This window comes from Physeter macrocephalus, chromosome 13 (genome assembly GCF_002837175.3).
Source record: "Physeter macrocephalus isolate SW-GA chromosome 13, ASM283717v5, whole genome shotgun sequence".
NCBI classification, from domain to species: Eukaryota; Metazoa; Chordata; class Mammalia; order Artiodactyla; family Physeteridae; genus Physeter; species Physeter macrocephalus.
The window spans coordinates 63,158,459-63,179,586 of record NC_041226.1 but is presented as its reverse complement, the minus strand read 5'-3'; the positions used below and the strand labels follow the sequence as shown (position 1 = coordinate 63,179,586).

The following is a 21,128-nucleotide window of genomic DNA, read 5'->3' as shown; positions in this document are numbered from 1 at the left end:
AAACCCTCCTAGTTTCTGCTATTATTTGCAAAGAGCCAGGACATTGAGAAAGAGAGTTAGAAATGTACGCACTTTAAGCACACGCAGCCCTCTAACCAGCCACTCCAACATCCTCCCAATTCTCAATAACAGGCTCTGAGTAACTACAGTGGCTCCTCCCAAGCCCCCCTCTTAATCGGCTTGGGGAAACATTTCTCCACATTGGGGGTCAGTCTCTTCCATTCCTGACTGACACCGGAGCCAAACTTTTGCTGCCCAACCCCACTAATATAAAACAGTCCCTGCCCCAGAATACTGAAACAGTTCCATAGTGGGGATCGCTAATGACCCTCAAGAGGTTCCTGTCTCTCAACCTATTCCTTTTTGCTTAGGCCCTTTAAGAGATATCCAACCTTTTCTCCTTAGTTCTCTCACCCCTATCCATTTACTAGGCTGAGACTTCTTTGAGAAGTACCATGCTGCAGTTTCTTCCTCCAAAAAAGAGGGAATAATTCTAGAATTTGAAAATAGTCATCAGAGTAACCGACCAGGTGAATTAAATGACCCTTTGACATGTTTTATTTGTTCTGTCTTCTGAGGGCTTCCCTAGTGGCGCAGTGGCTGAGAATCTGCCTGCAGGGGACACGGGTTCGTGCCCCGGTCCGGGAAGATCCCACATGCCGTGGAGCGGCTGGGCCCGCGAGCCACAACTACTGAGCCTGCGCGTCTGGAGCCTGTGCTCTGCAGCAAGAGAGGCCCGCGCACCGCGACGAAGAGTGGCCCCCGCTCGCCGCAACTAGAGAAAGCCCACGCACAGAAACGAAGACCCAACACAGCCAAAAATAAATAAATAAATAAAATTTAAAAAAAAAAAAAAAAAAGCAGATTCTGAAAATACTGATCATTTGGCCCCACTGAGTCAGCTACCACCTTTCTTATGGGGCAAAACCACTAACTGATGATGTACTAGCCCCTTTTTACAGTGAGAAAACCTAAGGGCCGATGGTAGAGGTTTGTCCAGGACCTCAGAGCAATAAACAACATTGTTATCCCTTGATTCTCTTTTGTTCCTAACCCTCTTATGTTACTGACATCCATGCCTACCAGAACCAAATTCTTCACTGCAGCAGATTTATGCAGCGCATTCTTTAGCATACCAGTTGCTAAAGCTAGCCAGTACCTTTTTGCCTTCACTTGGAAAGAAAAACAATTCACCAGGGCAGTAATGCCTCGAGTTTTACTGAGAGTCTTTCTTATTTCTCGCAAGTCTTGAAGGCTGATCTGGATGTTATAAAGTTCCCTAGAGGTTTTACTTTGTTACAATAGGTAAATGATTTGCTTCTTTGCCCCTAGGCTGATCTGGATGATATAAAGTTCCCTAGAGGTTTTACTTTGTTACAATATGTAGACGATGTGCTTCTTTGCCCTCCTTCTCAAGCGTCCTCACAGGAAGACAACATCCACTTGTAAAGCTTGTATACTTAAAGGGACATAAGGTCACCAAAGAAAAATTGCAGTTTGCCCAAACCCAGGTTCAATATTTAGGGCATCGGATATCAGAACAAGGACTACACCTAAATCCAGATATATTTCTAGGTGTCCTAAGTTTCCCAAAACCCAAACTAAGCGCCAGTAAATGAAGGCTCAGGATAGTTGGTTATTACTGAAACTGGATTCCAAATTTCTCTCTTATGACCAAACTTCTGTATGTTTTACTGAACAATAACAATCCCGACCCAATTTTATGGGAAGGACCAGATGACAAAGCCTTCAAGGCCTTAAAGGAGAGTTTGTTGAACACACCTATCCTTGGGCATCCCACTTATCAGATTCCCTTTTTCCTTGTTACATACGAAAAGAAAGGGGATGCACTTTGGTACTCATCCAAAAACACAGGGGTCACCACTGCCCCACAGGGTATTATAGCCAGCCACTGGACTCTGTGACACAGGGATATCCCCTTGCCTTACACCCATTACAGAGACTGCCCTGTTGAGGCCACCAAGAAAATCATGTGGGATCCCCTTTAATCATCTGTGTACCTCATGCAGTAGAAGCTCTCCTGAATTCTCATCGTACTCAACATTTCTAAACTGGCCTCCTCATCTCTTATGAAATCTCTTTGTTAACCGCTCCTCACATAACTCTTTTACACATAACTTAACCCTACCACTCTTGTCTCCTCTGTCATCAACGAAGTCCCTTGCAACTGCTTAATGCTGCTGGACCACCTCCTGACTCCTTGTGATGATCTGCAGGATATTTCTTTGGGTAACGCTGACTTCTCATAGTTCACTGATGATTCTTACTTAGAAAGTAACAATGGCAAATATTGTGCTGAATATGCTATTGCAACTCCTTTTGATATCGTTGAGGCAGTATCTTTAACTATGGCTGATTCTTCCCAACAGGCTGAATTATACACTCTTACAAGGGTTTTCACTTTATCCGAGGACAACGTCAATATTTATACTGACAGTAGATAAGCTTTCCAAGTAGCTCATGATTCTGGAATGTTGTGGAAGCAACATGGCTTCCCTACTTCCAGCAGAAATAAAATTTAAAATGGACCCTATGTTCAGAAATTATTAGATGCCATACTTTTACCTGACTCTTGAGAAGTTAAGGGAAATCACCTTGCTGATATTTCCTCAAGGAATGATGCCCTCAAAGGGACCAACAGTAGCCAAACCCCTGTCATGGTCCAACAGGATATTTCCCCAAATTATAATTAGAAAAACTGACTAGAGGATCCCAACAATTGGCCTCGGGTTGAGGGGGGGGGGAACAGATTGAAAATTCAACAACTGTTGCTTTTATAGAAAAAAAAACAAAGCTCTGGTTTGGACCAAATAACAACCCAGTCTTACTGAAGACTCTAAAATTCGCACTCCTCACCACTGTACATGCATTAAACCATTGGTCTACTAACAAAATGATAGCCTTCGTGAATCAACTTTGGTGCGGAAACATTAATAAGGCCACAAAAAGTGCCTACCTCACTTGTCCCACTTGTTTAAAGTACAACCCGTGGAAGCCTGTTAGTACTGCTCCTAGACATTTTGAACTGGCTAATGGACCATTCGAGGTCTGGCAAATGGATTTCATACAACTCCCTCCAACCAATGGATATAAATATGTTTTGGTCATGGTCTGTATGTTCTTACACTAGACTGAAGCTATTCCTTGTAGACAGGTTACTACCACTTCTGTGGTTAAAGTCCTTTTGGAAAAGATTATCCCTACCTGGAGAACCCCTCTTGAACTTCATAGTGATCCAGAAACCTGTTTTCCTGGTCAGGCACTTCAGCAAGTCTGAGTTGTTTGGCCGGTTTTATACTGTCACTGTGCTTGCCACTCTCAATTCTCTGGTTTAGTCGAATGCACTAATAGCATTATAAGACTTAACTGGCAAAATTTGTAGAGGCCCTCCAAATACCTTGGCCAAAAGTATTGCCATTGGTCCTTCTAAGTCTCAGATCAACCCCTTTTGGAACTCATAAGCTCTCACCCTTTGAGACAGTCACAGGATGCCAAATGCACTTGGCTCCTGCTTCTTTTGACCCTCAATCAATAAAAGGGGAGATAGTCCAATATTGCAAAGGTCTAATTGCTTCTATTAAAAATAACCACATTTTGGCAGAGCAATCTTTTCACAGTGTGCCCTCGGGAGGCAAAGACCTTAAGCATCACACTTTGCAACCTGGAGATTTTGTCTATTGGAAAAGATACTTCCAGAAGAACTCTCTGCAACCCCTCTGGAAAGGCCCCTATAAGGTACTGCTAACCAACCCTTATATCACCAAACTCCAAGGAACAGACTCTTGAATTCACATGTAAGAAAGCACGGAACCCTGGCTAGATCTGCACATCATCTGGTGACCCAAAAACAAAGATTTCCCAGAATTGAAGCAGACAACATCTGATAAGGCAGCTTTCCCAAGATACCTGGACCAGGCCTGCTGGAAGTTTGTCGTCAAACTTTTGATAATGACATAGCACTTCAGATGATCTCCAATGTCTATGATCTTGAAAATACATGGACTTTAGATTAAAAGTGCTTGAGTGTTTTCCATCCTACCCCTCCTTGTTACTCAAATGTGACCTCAATAGGTTTCCAATCTGTGCATTTTCCCTCCAACATGAGACACTACATCCAGGAAAGGTCATTCCTGACATTGAGAGACAAAAGACCACTGAAACTAGAAAACCTGACTCTTGATCAGTGATGCTTCCAGAGAAAGATCTTGATCAAAAGGGGGAAATGAAAAAAATGAGTAAACAGACCCTCAATGAAACAGAGTCAGGAGACCAAAAGGGGGAGCTTTCAGGCCCTTCAATGATAGAAGAACCTAAGAGGAAAAAGAAAAGACTCTTTTTCTTTCCCAGCAAAGAATCAGCCATGAAAAGCAATAAGTTCTTTGTTTACCACAGCCCTCCCAACTTCCCTTTCTCCTCTGTAAAAGTGTTCTCTTTCCTTGCCATGCGGACTTGCATGTGGCTTGCCATGGTTGCAGACCCTGAATTGCAATTCACTGCTGATTCCAAATAAATCCATCTTTTCTGGAGAAATCTGGCTGTCTATTCATTCCAGGTTAACATACTGTTTCATGGATGCTGACAGAAACCAAGAGACTCTCAGCACATCAAGCAAGAGCATGAGTATCATATTGGTTACTCTGCCCCACAGGGGTTCTATATGAATACAAGCATATGTTATGGATTGTATTACAGCGGAGAAACACTGATCTTTTAGGGGATTCACCAATAGCAAGTCAAAACATCTGGTCTTTGTCCTGAGAAAAACTATCCCTCAAGTTGCTTATTGTAAACACAACACAGAGATGGTTCAAGTAAAGGGTACTCAGGGCCTTGCATTTTTATCATACTCAGTAAAAACATACCAGACACAGGACCCAAGGTGGATTACCTCTCCCAAGAGGGAGGTAAGATGGGAGAAAGTGGAGATAAGTAGACAAGTCTGGAAAAGAAGGCAGGAATTATATCACTGAAAAATTTAAATGCAATACGTGGGAGTTTGGGCTTTTGCCACAGCACTGGGGAACCATGAAAGATGTTTTAAGATGTGTGCCAAACACCTCTGGATTTGTATGTATGACTTGAACACGTTTTCTAGGACCTCCTTCCCCCCTTCCCTCCCAGCTCATCGTTGTGGTAAGTGAAAAAAACAAACAAAAACAAAAAAACCTTCCGTACTCTATAATGTGATCCTCTCCCTGAAATTTTTAACCTGTAAAGCAAAAGAGTTGGGCCAGTTTCTCTCCTTTGGGAGAAGCTATATGGCAACCATATTTTCTGCTATATGAACATGGCTGCTCTGCAGCAGGAAAAATAAATAAATAAAGCCTATAGCCACAAAGAATAAGAGATCAGTAAACATTCTCATCCCAATTTGCATTTCTTTACCTCATCTGAATCCTTGCCCTTCCTTTGTCTTCTCTATCCCTTGAGATGCCTCAATGTACTTCCAATGCGTTCCGTTTTTAGTTTAAGACAGCTTTGGTTGGGCTTCTGTCACTTGAATCTGAACATATGAATTGATGTAGAAGGGAATGTTCTCAGGTTTATCATTTAGAAAGGTCACCTTTAAGTAGTATGCAAAATGACTTCCAATGAAGACAAAGCTGGACCAATAAACCAATAGACTATCACAACAGTCCAAAAGAGAAATGTTGTTTTCATTTGCCTTTAAAGACATGGCCATAACTAGGTATCCTGATTCAGAGATAACTTCAGAAATAATTCCTGGCTCTGAAGTTAGTTTACAGCACCTCAGTACTTCCAGAAATAACCTGTGAGGAACAACTTTATTTATGGTAGCTCAGGATCAAAACCAACCTTTCCAAATGGGGAGAAAAAGAGCATATAAAGCTGAAGAAGAAGAAGAAGCCAGATCATGACGGGTCTGACACGCTACATCAGAGAAGTCAAGACCATTAGGATAAAGAGCAATGGGATTGCCTGTTTTCATTGCTGCCATTGGACTGAAGCCCAGGAGCCTTGAACTCATTATTACACAGAGATGCTCAGATCATGGAATTGCAATAGCTTCATCTCAATGTTCCCATAAGTGTGAATCACATACATTCATTAATTTCACTAATCACAGGGTAAATTAAAAATCTGTATCATTGAAAAAACATCATCTTTTTCAAGAATTCAAAGGACAGAGAAATTTATAAAGTATATTTCTACTTCTTCTTTTTCTCTTCCTAACTCTACTTTCCAATGTTATTTACTATTAATGGCATTTTCTGCATGTTGTTTTAGGGTATGTTTGCACATAAATTGATACGCAAGAGGTTCCTTCTTTTTTTTAAGTCGAGCCATAATTTGCTTTTTCCTTTCAATAGGGCCATGAGTCACTTTGGTTACATAGCTTTACCTCTCTGGGTTTAATGTCCACATGATTATCCATAATTTATCATTTAATAAACATTAACAGGCATCTACATCAGCTGTGGATTCTAAGTGCAATAAAGCTGCTTATGTATGTATATACATTCGTTTAAATTTGTCCAATTACTTTGTTAGAACACTTTCCTATAAATTGGAATTGGTAGGCAAAGGGTATACAAAAAAAATTTAAATTTTCAGTGATATATGCAAAATTCTCCCTGAATGTAGAGAAAGGCAATGGGAAATCATTGAAGGATTTAACATGAGAAATAAAGATAAGGTTTACTTTCATTGGGAATTAATTGGGAAATGAACTGGCAAGGACCAAGAACAGATGTAGGCAGATTGAGTAATCCAGCCATGAGAAGGCACTAGGTTAAAGCATGGTGGTGGCAATGGTGGTGGGTAGAGAAATTACGGGGATGTTTGTAAAACAGATTCTGTGAGATTTGGTTGTTGATTGAATTAGTGGAGTCAGTGGGGATTAAACTGCTGTTTTATTCTGGGGTGTTATCTATTTAGTCAAATTTCCAACTGAAACCTAAAGGGTTAACCAGCACCAGTGCTCTTCATAAAAGGGGTGAGGGAAAATGGAAGGAAAGAAACAACTAATTAACAGAAGCATGATCACGAGGTACCTGAATATGAACAGAGAGATCACCATTGATTAGAACTTCTAAAAGCATTTATAATTCAACTCTAGAACAGATTTGTGTTTCTATATATTTTAATTACAAATCAAATGATCTCTGAAAGCTATGGGTTTAAATATCTAAAGTATGTAAAGTTTTGTCATACAGGAAGGATCTTGAAAGGAAATAAATTGGTATCTCAAATAGAATTATTCAATAAATTTTTTTATAAAGGGCAGGGTATAGGAAAATTATAAAGGATACTGCAATACTCCCTGGCTAATAATTGTGGAGAAGGGGCTGTTACTACCTCAGAGGAGATAAGAGGAGAAAGTAGCTACCAGAATCCAGAGAGAGAAGTGAGGTCGCCGGAGAGGAGCTGTGTGCTTAGGTAAAGGGACTTAGGCCGGCTGCCGGGACCCCAAAGGTGAGACCTGGAATGCACCACACTCCACTTGCCCAGTCTTCTTCTCCAGCCACTGCTTCCCAAGGGCTTCCAGAGGCAAGAATGCCTTTGATGTAGTCCAGGGACAGAGCAGGATGGAGAGTCCATCTAAAGGGGCAAGCAGAGACTCACCAGGATGCTCCACCTTTGTGCCTTTTTTATGGAAAAAAAGTTCTCATCCCCAATGCAGAAGACACACAAAAAGACCCAGCAGCACTATGACATGCAAGAACGTGATAAAACGCAGTAGAAAATGAACTCCTACTCCCCCTAATGACGTCAAGCACGAGCTGCAGAGCCTCTCCCTGCTTGCATTTGATCAGCATGTTTCCAGGCAAAGTATCTCCCTCTTGATCTTCATAGAATTAATTTAAATGACATTATTTCACAAAAGACCAGTCTTTAGATCTTAAACTACACAACATGAATAAACAAATTTGATTCTACCTTAGAATTAAACTATAAACAATTAAGTAACTTATTAACTAAAATAAAGAATGAAAGGATGGACTATGTTTCTGTGAGTAGAGGATCAATACTTTGAGACTGAGTGATGGGAGAAAATTATCTGAAAGTTTAGAAGTTTATTAGCAAGAAGAAAAAGGATCTCTACTTTGCCTGCTCTTTGATCTCATATAAAGAATTTTTTAAATGTATCTAAGAATTACATTTCTAGTATTGATAGAATTAACTATATTACTGTGGATTATATTATTGTTTACAAAGCTTTTACACCATACCATGTGGTCCTCATAAACCACTAAAAGGGAAAAGGAACAGCCTATATACTATCCCTGTGAAGAAAGAAAAACATTTTCTGAGAGGCTGAGTTATCTGCTGAAGGTCACAAGCTAATAAGTGATATAGTCAAGACCAAGCTATTTCAGAATGAAATTCATTGGTATTCACTAAAATATGTGACCATAATATGGGACAAATTATAAGTTAAAATGTCTCATTTTCCCATTTATTTATCCCATGACAACTTTTCAATGCTTTGTCATACTTACCATTTTTCCTTGTTTTCTATGTAAGATATGTCCAAAGATAAATTAAATATTAAACATCTAACAACTTCAAGCTTATCTGTGACCCTAAACTTAGAAAGGTAAAAAGCAACCTTTAGTTTTGTTTTGCAACTAAAGCTCTTAACTATTCAAATCAAGACCCACATATCTTCACCTGATAAATAAAGAGGACTCAAGAACTCACGGATTCCTCAGCTTTTTGACTCTTTCAATGTTATTACTATTTCCTTTACCTTTTAAGTTAATCAAAAAATCGTTTTTTAAAAATGACTTTTCACCCCCAGAGTAAAATGTATTCCAAGCCTGGTGAAGAACAGACTATTAATCTCTTCACTTTATTGACCTACTTCAGTTTCAGCTCATTAAACACAGACATTTTCAATGATCAAAAGAAAATGAACCAAACGTAACTTGATATAACCTTCCCAAATAAGACAGTTGTTCAAAAAGCAAATAAATCTGAACAGGTAATTTAATACTGACAATCTTCCATTTAAAGAGTATATATGCTATGAACAAGGACATGCAGAAATAATTTCTACATTCATTTGATCAGTGAAGTCACACTCTTGATATGCTTTTTATCCAACTCTCTTCTCAGTTCTTAGCCTCCCCCAAAATGAATACTATACTGAAGGAATTATGAACTAACGTCCCTTGAAACTATAAGACAAGGAAAAACAAAAGACTATGAGCTCTAAAAAGATAGCTGCCAAAGATTATTTCATTATATTGCCATACAGAATTATAAAAACTAAAGTAAATCTAATTATCGGAGCACAGGAGAGGAAAACCAGTAATTCAAACCCATTATCCTAAAAAGAATAATAAGCAATTTAAATTAGGAAACAAGAAATGTTCACTAGCTTTTAAATATGACTGTATTTGAAAGATATTTAAGTTACTAGCTGAACCATACCAGAATATGCATGTCTCATTAGCATTGACTTAAGTAATCCTTTACTTAGGTAAAATTTCCTAAAACCAATTCTAAGATATCCTAAAAACAATAACCAATCACAATTCACACAGGAAAAAAAATTTTTTTCCTAAGATATCACTGAAAAGAAGTCTTAAAGGCTAGGTGAGTAGTTCTAAAATTGGAATTGTTGTAAATACTTTAGAGACAAATTATACCTGCTACCATATATCATGTTTTGTGATTTAACAGCAGGTATTTTCTTGCTTCCTCTGAAAGACTGTGGCCTCTCTACTTGGTCACATGGAATCTAGACCCCAAGTCTGTGTCCTTTAACAAACAATCTTCCCAGCTCAGGAACAATTCCATAGATAAGTGATTTGTACTTTTTCCCAACATGGAATTAATCAGGGTAGGAGGTGGAAAAACCAAATCATCTTCCAGTTCCTTACTATTAATTTTCTCATGGAAAGAAACAATTCTGCAAAACATATATTCAAATAAAACACAAACCGACCAACCCACAGCCAATTGTAAATTATAGGTGGTCACCTTTATTTTTCTCCACTCTTCCAATAATAGATCAATTAATGTTCTAAGGCAGATCAGTCACACTGTCTACATGGTGATAACAACTGCAAATGAATCCTTAAATGTTAAATAATCTTCCTTCCCTTGCAAGACATTTGAGGAAACTTTCTTTCAGACATTGGTTTGGCAATTAATCTACTCCATTTCAAAAATGTGAGCTAAGAGAGATAAAAATTTATTTAAATTTAAACTTAAAAGCATTAGGTCACTTTATAAAATTTGTGGCAGTTACATAAGAAGATATTAACTCCACAAAAACAATTTATTCAACAACACAACTAAGCCCAGATCAGAAGATATTTTTTAAAACTTCACCATCTACATTTCTCATTCTATTAATATCAGGCATAAAAAACATAATTAAACACAATAAATTGAGCCTGTTGGGTAACTATGAATGTAAGATTAATTCTAAAAATCAAAATTGATGTATTAAGTTTGGTCTAATCACAGAACAAAAAGATAAATCAATCACAGTTCCTGCTCTCAAGTAGCCTATAGTCTAGCAGAAGGAAAGAAACGTTTAAAATCAGTATTGCGGGCTTCCCTGGTGGCGCAGTGGTTGCGCGTCCGCCTGCCGATGCAGGGGAGCCGGGGTCGCGCCCCGGTCTGGGAGGATCCCACATGCCGCGGGGCGGCTGGGCCCGTGAGCCATGGCCGCTGAGCCTGCGCGTCCGGAGCCTGTGCTCCGCAACGGGAGAGGCCACAACAGAGGGAGGCCCGCGTACCGCAAAAAAAAAAAAAAAAATCAGTATTGCTACTCTTGAGTCCCAACCTTATATTAGAAATAACTAAATACTGATCTGTATGTGGTGAGTGAGGAGCTCAGGGCTGGTCCAGGAAAAGACAGGACCTCATGATGGCAGTAGTCTGCAATGAGCTTTTATCTGGGTGCCACTTTGACAGGTTGCATGAAAGCAGATGTCCCTCACAGCAGGAGACCTGCCGAGACATTGGTGCAGGACCACCACCCAGAAGAGGAAGAAAACAAGGGAAATCCCAGGAGAGAGGGGTCTTGGAGAGGGGGCCCCCGTGTCTAGGTGATATTGCTTAGCAGCAAGATGGGAAGTCTCTGAGTCAAAGAGCTTCAAAGGGCAGCAGTAACTTGGGGTCTTTTACTGCACCAGAGTTTATTTTATCTATATGGCTAGCAGATAAGTTCAGCTTTGAGGGGTTTGCAAAGCAGGCATGCTCTAAACGACTAAAAATATGTTTACTTGAGCTATATTTAAAGCAATTGGAACTGTAAAAATTTGAGTTTGGCCCCGGTGGGCTTTGGGCTAATGGTCCCAACCAGCTGTGAAGAAGTAAAAGACATAGGGGCCAATTTTTAACTCATTTATATAACACCATAAAACATAAAAAAAAAATCACTGTATCAATAGAATCTTGGGTGTTCAATACCTGTGGACTGACTTCTAAAGTTTAACTTAAGAATCAGAGAGGTTCAAAAGATGAAATAAGAGGCTCCCTGAAGCTTTGCTAAAGTATTCAACAAACATTTCAACTCCTATTTTGTGTCAGCCGCTGTTCTGGGCACCAGATATTCTACAGTGAACAAGGTACACAGCTGGACTGGCTACATAATTTGCAGGGCCCAATGCAAAAAGGAAGCACAGGACCCTTTTTCAAACTTCAAGATGGTAACAGCAGGACATTAAACCAAGCACAGGGCCCTTCTGAGCGTGGGACCCTGTGTGACTGTATACGTTTCATATCCATGAAACCAGTCTCGGTAGACATGTTCTCTATCCTCAACATGCACACAATCTAGTGGTGAAAAATCAACAGTTAAAAGAAAAGAAATATGGCACCATGAAAAGTGCCATGAAAGAAACAGCGGGGAACAGAGTTCAGTGAACCTTGAGAAAGGCTTCTCTGAGGAGCTGACATTTAAGCTGAGACCTGAGGCTTGCAAGCCAGCCAGCTATATAATGTGTGTATGTGAAGGACCCATAGGTTGGACATTTATGCTAGTGGTTCTCAGTCGGGACGATTTTGCCTCTCCTGGGTCATTTGGCAATGTCTAGAGACATATTCTGTTATCAGAACTGGCGGGGCGGGGTGGGGGGGGAAGGCGTTGCTATTGGCATCCATGGGGCTAAAGGTCAGGGAAGCTTCTAAACACCTTACAATACACAGGACAGCACTTGTTGCCCCTGCCAACAACAAAGAATTATCCAGCCCCACAGGTCAGTGGTGCTGACACTGAAAAACCCTGAAGCGGAATGAATGTAGATAAGGCGATCACAAAGCTGTGAGTGGGGTGAGAGTTTGGCACATTTGCCTTTCATGTCCTTAGCCATGTGACTTTATGGTAGCAAATATTAGAAACCTATATTTCCAACAACAGTAGAGAATTCAATTAATGGTACAGTGATTCAGCAGAATCTTAGTCACTAAAAAACTCCATATTTAGAAGGATGTTTATGATTGGAAAAGGCATGTTACAAAGAAAGAAAAAGTGATTCTACATTTTTTCAAAAAATATTTATGTGCTGAGCAGAGGATTGATGAGGGTGCTGAAAAGATAATTCAAAGGGTTATTGGTAGTTGTTTCTGGATGGTAAAATTATTTTTGCTTTCTTTGTACTTTTCAGTATTTTAAATTTTCAAGAGAAATGTAGACTCTCATAAAATCATGAAAGTACAAAATCTCATTTTCTTTCTGAAAAAGTGTATTATACATTCAACTTACATGGCAGCCATATGTGAACCTGATAAGGCTAATCAAAAACTGTGATATTTGTTGTGATTAACAGAAGAATGACTAATCATTTTAGGATGATTTTAGCAGTACCACTGGTAAAATTCGAAATTTCTAAAGCTGAAAAGTAGAAGAATCGAGGGCACAATTGGTGGTGTCTTGTCTTCTAAAGGTCAGGCTTTTGTAAAAGAAAGGTAGATATGGAAAATGGCTACTCTCTATTAAAATGAATCACTCTTGTTAGTTAACGGTGTAGATAGGGTACCACGTTCATAATCTATTTCAACAAAGTATATGAATGAAATCTCTCATGACTCCATTTTAACAAAATGAATTTGTGGTTTCTTGAACAGTTATATCAAGAGGCCATTGATTTATAAGTCATGTCTGTTTACAAGTAGTATCTGGTTGTTGAAATGTTACTCTTGGTCTTATACCAATTAATGATAAAAGAAATGTTATAGACCAGGAAGGTGTTCTTATCAGACAAGCCAAATTCCATATTCTAGAAAGTCCTAGCAAGCTGGAAACATGGTTGGGGGGAGTATAAAATAATTATAAAATGCTATCCTTAAGTTTCCTAAATTGCACCCCTCCTTAAAGCCGATTATACAAATACAGGAATGTTGGACACTTGGCAAAAAGGAACTTAAATTTTGGGATGGAGAGAGGACGGGGACACACACAACATTTACATTTGTTAGTAAACTAACTATGAGGGAATAGGATGTGATTTGTACAATTCAGGCCCTGATGGAGAGTCACACTCTATGGCCCAAAAGTAGAAAATCATACTCGCTTCCCCGTTATGAAGCTTCACTAAAAGCCTGGATAAAAATGAAACACATCATTTTCTCATACATCAAAGCACACGCCAGATTTTCCAGAGGAGAAAGTGACACGTTTCCCTGACACGGGAACTAGAGCTTGATGTTTACAACTCAACAGAGATAACATGCTCAGAATAAGAATACAATGATGAGACAAAGCCACCTGTGACCTGTGATGCAGCAGGAGAGCCACGAGGATACTCTACAACCACAAAAGTAACTAAACATCCCCCTCTTTTGATCAGCAAGAGTGACTACTGCTTCTTCATGAAAGAAAACTACCCCCATCTTAATCTTCCTAACACCTAAGTAAGTTATGAATATGCTCAACTCCTTTATTGCCCTGCTTCCTTAAACCCTTGTAATCACCCAGCACAAAGCCAAATCCTATAAAAAGCCCCTGTCAACTGCCTCTAACCAAGGCACCCACAGTTCCTGAGCTGTGCGATCTCCCTTGCTGCAGAAAGTAAGACATAGTTTGTTTGACTATCATCCTGTTTCTGGTGGTTCCTGGCTGGTGGACTTCAACCCAAGACAATGCCGTTATTACTAATCTGCGCAACATCAGCCTGTGGGTCCCTTTTATGGTTTTGGATCACCATAACCATGCTACCCAAGCAGCAAAAGGGGTTAGTTCATGAGAAACAAGAGTCCCAAACTGAGATTACTGTCAATGAGTGACTATGGCCACCAGCCATCTAATGATGTGACTCCCTACGGCACCTCATACACACTCCTTCACCTCCCTGAATACAGACAGCAGGATGGTGGTGGAACCAGTGGCTATGGGTGCTGCAGCTAGCAGTGGTGCAGTGAAGCTTGGTTTCTTTCTCAGAGTTCCCCTTAGTCCACAAGAAAAACAGAATATTCACCATAACCTAAGAAATACCATTTCAGATAGGTTTCTTTCATATAGTTTCCATTAGTTCACAAAAAGAAACAAAACATTCACCATAATCTAATACATACCATTTCAGATAGGTTTCTTTGATTTTCCATTAGTTCATGAAAAGAAACAAAATGTTCACCATGACCTAATAAGTATCATTTTAGATAGAAACATATTTCCCAAGTTTAAAAACAATCATCTGTGACTTATAAAAAACTAGTTATTATAAAACACATTCTGATTTATAGAGATCCAAAACTAAAATTTCACCCTTAAAGGTCAAGTTCAGTTACAATCAAGACATTAAATAAAAAACTGTCATAACAGCAACACATTTTTTGAGCACTTACTATGTACCTAGATTTGTGCTATTTTACATAAATGTATTATTGCATTTCATCTATGCAACATGCCTTTGGGAACTAACATTCCCATTTTACAGATGAGAAAATGGAGGTTCAAAGAGGACAACCAATAAACCTCAGTCACAGAGCTATAGGTGCCAGGACCAGGTTTTGAACCCAAATGTCTATAATTCCAAACTCCAAGGTCACCAAGCAGATTGTTTCTCTTGGGTATCAGTATAAAACAACACTGCCCTTGAAGCCAATATAAGACTGGATTATAATGAAAGCAGTTTAAAAAAATAAAAAAGAACTATAGCACACTACTTAAAGTGTCCTATAGTATTAGAATTTAACTTTGCCACATCAAGTTTATTTTTATTATACCATTTACAGCCAAAGCTACCAAGAAAAAGTTATCTTTCACACGCTACTCTCTGTGTCAAGCAACATCCACATTTTAAAAACTAGTTGGTATATAAAATCTGAAGGTAGCCTTGGATTTTTATAAGCTTCTCCTTTCTGAATTAACTTCTTTTAAAAAAAGGAAATAATGCCTGTGTGAACAATGCCTGTGTGAAGAGAATGTCAATGGGAAAGCATTATCCCTTCTCCCCAATAAAAAAAAAATAAAAATAAAAGGACCTTTTAAAAGACACTTTCACTAACAGTTCTTTTCTGAATGAAATAAACAAGAGCAAAGGGCACCTTGACTACTACCTAGGAAATAAAATCAGAACACAGGGAAATCTGTAATTCTAATCACATTTACACCTTCTCTCCTTTTTTACATTTCTCATCCAAACATCCTTAGGAGCTCAATAGGCTTAAAAGAATTGGAGCAGGGTAGAGAACAAAGGTGAGGGGAATCTGAGAAACAGCTTAAATGGCTGTTCTCACCATTTTAGTAATTTCGAATTGGGTAACATAGTTTTCAGAAGATGTAAAAGTCACAAATATAGAATGAAACTGTAAAAAGTTATTCTACCTGCTTATATTTTAAAAGTGGCATTTTGGCCCGGCATCTCAGGAATTAACTACTTGTGGACAAGAAATGCAAGAAAGCACTAAAAAAATTAACTTTCAAGGAAAACAAATATCAAATTTAAATGTATTAGCTTTAGTCAATGAAAGCCTATGTGCTAAATACATACACCTGCTAAAAAGAATATTAATATTTGTATTCTTATGTGAGAATGACTACTTAGATATTAACTATGTTCTCTCTTGAGATTGAGGATAATTTTAGAAAATAAGATTCAACTACTATACTCAATCAAGCTAAATATTATAGATCACATATAAATGCAAAAATAAAGAAAAGCATTTAGGAACTATGTGGTATGTGTGGTTTACTCAAATGGGGAATGAAAGTTTTTTTAGTGGAAAGAAAAGAGACGTCAATGTTAAAAGAAACAATTTAATATTCATTTAATTATTCAAATAAAAAATGACCAACAATAGAGAAATGATAAAAATTCAGAATTATATCAAATTCAGATGTGTCTGTTAAAAGAAACAGTTTAATATTCATTTAATTATTCAAATAAAAAATGACCAACAATAGAGAAATGATAAAAATTCAGAATTATATCAAATTCAGATGTGAATGCCTGTTAAAAGAAACAGTTTAATATTCATTTAATTATTCAAATAAAAAATGACCAACAATAGAGAAACAATAAAACTTCAGAATTATATCAAATTCAGATGTAAGTGCCTGTTATTGGCTGATTCTGATTCAGAATAATACTTTCACGTGACTTTTTCTTAATGCAAACAGCAAAAGAATTCAGCACTTCTTTTCACCAGCACCACTGATGTCCCTAAGAGTGCAGCCCTGCGTGGCCCCTTGGGTAGGTGCTGCTAGGATTCCTCCATCGCCCTTAAGCCAGATAAAGAAAGGTACTAGCAATGGGGAAACAATCCAGAATGCCTTAGAAAAGAAGATGCCTGCCATCCTGGCTCTTTTTTGTGTGTCATGTATATCAAACACAAATAAGTACAACCATTTCCTTCTCTGTAGGACAGAGTTTCAGTTTCAGTAAAACGTTATGCCAGTGACTGATACGCTGCAAAGTTCCTCTTCAAAAGAGATGAAACAGACACAAGGTTCTAGAAATGTAATACCTTCTAGTCACTGTATTACGTTTAGCAGGTACCAGATATACTGAGATATGAGGTGGGTGGTGAAATCAAGGCCTTACTGTCAACATTTACTGAACATATCAGCCAAAATTATGGGATCTGGGGGGCAAAATCTATGGTTCAGGTAAGGATTTCACAGCTCAGTGCCCTCACCAAGTCCCCTGCCCCAACACACACACTCACTTTAGTTGCATTAGCTACTGACAAGTGAGGGGTTTTTTTTTTAATGAAACGAATGCACTGAAATAAGAACAGGTTTACAAGGGGGTGGTATCGTTTGAGAACAGAACTGCCCTCAGCTGAGAATATCCAACTATGTTGCTTCAAGTAGTATAGAAAAAGTGCCTAGTACCAAATAGGTATTCAAATAAATATTTGTGTGTTTGTTTATAAGACTAGTCTTATAAACTAAAATGGTTTCGGTGGGCTCAAATGGCCAGATTTTTCTTGTGGGATGACTCCAGAACTGAGTTGACAACCAGCAAAGAAATCAAGCGAAAGAGCTACAGCTCCATAGTGCTAAGAGCAAGCCCCCTCACCATACAAACTCAGAGGACGGATTTTAGACCCAAGCATCCTCCACAAGTTCTTCATCCAACCAATAAGCTCACAGCATTTGTCAGTGTGTTGGCCTTGTAATCAGGTGCATTGCTCCAGTAAGATCGATCTTAGCTCCAGACACCTGCTGTCGCGTTTGACAGCTAAGACCTATTCTTCCAGACCGAATGTAAACTGGAAATCCCGCCCGCAGAAGGAAATTTGCGCGGAGGGGGCGCGGAGCACAGGGTGAAGGTGCAGGCACACGCGCTTACGAGAAGCAGAATCGACGCTGGCCACACTTACTGTATTCTTTCCCTTTCAATCTCTGGAAGATCTCATCCATGTCAAGTGGCTCCCCCATGCATTCTGTTTGACCGCCTGTTGCCGGCACATCTTTCAGGCGTTGCATCTACCCAGTGGTTCCGAGAGACACACGGGGTAGTTTAGGTTCCTACAAGGAGGGCTTGATGCCCGGGCGCGGAGGGGCAGCTAAGGGTCACACCAGGGAGGGCGAGTCTTAATGACAGAGGAGACCGGCCGCCCTTGTCAGTGCCCCATTCTCCAGCAAAGGAGGATAAGGCAGCTTTGTGTTTTTACTATCAAACTTACAGCGACCAGCCCCACTCCGTCCACCGTACGAGAAAGCAGCCAACCGAGGCCCCCCGGCGGGGCACTGGGGAAGTTCCCACGCGAAACAGAAACGCGGTCAGGCCGCGCTGTCCCCCGCTGGCAGGTTTACCAGCCTGTTCCAGCGCATCCGCCGAGACTAAGGGAGCCGGGCGGGAAGCAAACGCCCAGAGCTCGGCTCAGCCGCAGGCGGAGTCAGGGAGTCCCCGGAGCTGCGCCGCGCTCGGGATGTTCACGCCGCGCTTCCCCAGAGGCCTCCCCAGGATTCACCTCGCGCGGCCGGAGAGCCTCAAAGGTCATCTTCCCACGAAGGGCCATTCTGACAACCCGGGGAGCGCAAGGCAGGCGCTCCGGACGCCCCAGCCCGCGCCCAGATGCACAGCTCCGCGCCGACAGTCCGCGCCTTACCTGCCAGCGGCGAATCCCGCAGCCCCTTGACAGGACCCACCAGGCGCCACTGGAAAAGTTTCCGAACTTCTTCGCAGCTCTGCAAGCCCTCGCTTCGGGTAGACCCAACGAGAGCCAGAAGGAGGAGACAGCGACAGCCCACGCGCCAGGTCTGTGCGTCCATCATCGGTGTCCTGGTCACTCCTTCCCCCGTCGTGGACCCCACTCTCCCCGCGTGCCTTGCGCTGCAGGCGCTGGAAAAGGCTCGGCGGTCGAGGTTCCCAAGAGGTGCGATATGTCGGTGGGCTGGGACGCCGGCTTCCCGTGCGGGCACTTGGCTTTCTCCGGAGGTGCCCCAAGGCTGAGACACCGGAGTTCTCGGGCAGAGCGCCGCCAGGTCTCCCTCTCCAGCGGGGCGAGACGGCGCCGCGCGAGCGAGGAAACGGCTGGAGCCGCACGGAGCCCGCGAGTATCTGGCTAGGGCCACCGCCGCTGTCGCCGAGGGCTCGGCTGGAAGCGGCCGACCTGGGACGCGCCGCCAGTCGAGCTCCGCGGACAGGCCCCGCCCCCGCCCCGTGGTCAGGCCACGCCCCCGCGTGCAGCCCGGGGCCTCACCCGTGGAGCCTGTCAACGGTGGTCCACGCTGGAGAGACAGCAGAGCGGCGCTGCGTGGAGCCAGGAAACAACTATAAAACGGTACCCGACCTCGCTCTCGCAATCCATTCCGGGAGCTGCAGTCTGCTGAAAAGAAGAGCGAATGTACGAAGAGGCTCAGAGAAGACAAGAGATGAGAAACACCAACTGGGAATACTTCCATATAAATACTTCCGTATAAATCAAGGTCCTCAATGCATAGGAATTTGTATTCGAATTGCATGAAATGGGATCTGGGCACAATACAAAAGGCAAAAAACTATTTATAGTTAAAGATCTCAATTGAGAGGCTTGATAGCACTTAGGTTTTAAAAGAGTGTACGTGAGACGTTATTTTTTTTTTAATTGCTGTATGTTTGCTGCTTTGGAACATTTTTTTTTGTAACATTACGATTTTCTGAAAAAATTTAGAAGTCATAAAAATTACATTCAAACCTTATAACGTTCTTATTTTCACAGTAAAGTCCGGTTTATTCTCTTATTACACTTTAGCATCATATTTTGCTTCAGTACTTTGTATCTATAAGGGCCCTTCTGAGCTTTACCACTTCTGGAATTTCTTTAAAACATTTCTCAAAGAACTACTAGGATAAAAGTGCTCAGGGGAGTTTCTCACAAGGAAGATAGAAAAATGAAGACTTTAAGTGATTTTAAAATGACAAAGGAATTTTGTCAATTTACAAAAGGACTGCATTAGAAACCATAAGCCAAAGGGCCAGATGTATTTTTGAAATATGATTGACTTAACACTAAGACTGAATGACAAGAGTGTTTCATCATCTACAGGCACCTGAAGACAGTCCTCCTCCAGTAAAACAAAACTACTTAAAAGCATCAGGCCAGGGAGACTATAAATGCTTTAACCACCTAAAGGAATTTATTCTCAAATTTGAACCCTTGCCAAGAGATAGAGATGAATAATTTTAAGTCTTAGTTAAATGTCATGGGACTTTTGAATGACCATTGATATCAAAGGCAGCACTTTCAGCACTGAATAGTGTTGATTGATTAGATTGCTTGCTCTAAAATCATTCCAGGGCAATGGCTGAGATACTTCTTCAATGAAATAGTGCTTACTTGGCTTCTGACATCAATTCCATGAATACGAGATTTTTGTTTGTTTGTTTTCAGAGAAGCTCTCTTAGTAAATGAAAACTGAAAAAAATAGCTGCTTTTAAATTCACAGACTTCAAGCAAAGCTTTATGTATGTATCTTAGTAGGGAAAAAAAAAAAAAAAAAAAACAACTGCCCCCTGAACCTACCAGCCACCAAGTGTGGAAAGACTGCTTGGAAGTCAACTCTATAAGAAGAACAAGAAGAATGACCATGAGTATGTGTATGGTGCTTAGATGCCAGGCAATATTCTAAGTGCTTTTTAAGGGTAAGAATTCATTCATTTAATCTTTATAACAACCCTGTAAAGTAGTTACTACTACCATCACTGTTTTACAGATGAGGAAACAGGCACAGAGTGGTGAAGTGGCTTGCCCGAGGCCAACATACCTGCTAAGTGGTGGAATGAGACATCAAACCCAGGCGTTGGAATCCAGAAGATGTGCTATTAACCACAGGCTCTCCTCGGCCACACCATGCCATACCAAAGAACCTAGTGGGTTACATTCAGTAACACAAAAGGCTGTTTATAGTTTATCAGGGTTTTTTTTACTAGTAAATATATGTAATTTTTATCTGTGGAATTTTTTTCTACTAGAATTCCTTCTATGTTAATATAAGGCTAATAAATCCCTAGGTTTTCCAAAAGTTCTTTTTTGTCTTACCAAGATCTCTCCTTGATTGATTTGATCATCATAGAGTAGCATTCGCATTAAAAGAATCTCAGAGATTACTTGGTCCAATTCATTCCGTTGGAATCTCTAAAACAATTTGTCTTACAAGGATAAAATCACAAACACCACTGAGAATGATTGATGGTTCAGTAAAAACTAATCAACTAAGAAATACTGATTGAACACATACCATATTTTTA

At 40.4% G+C, this 21,128-nt stretch overlaps 1 protein-coding gene across 1 annotated transcript in view; it reads right to left on the bottom strand.

Moving 5' to 3' along the window:
• Positions 1–19,017, bottom strand: part of GPC5 (glypican 5) — a 1,397,564-nt gene extending 1,378,547 nt beyond the window's left edge. The window contains exon 1 of the mRNA XM_024123206.1: positions 18,508–19,017. Coding sequence (XP_023978974.1) covers positions 18,508–18,673 — 166 coding nt within the window. The 5' untranslated portion in view covers positions 18,674–19,017. The remainder of the gene's footprint in view (positions 1–18,507) is intronic.
• Positions 19,018–21,128: the final 2,111 nt, after the last annotated feature.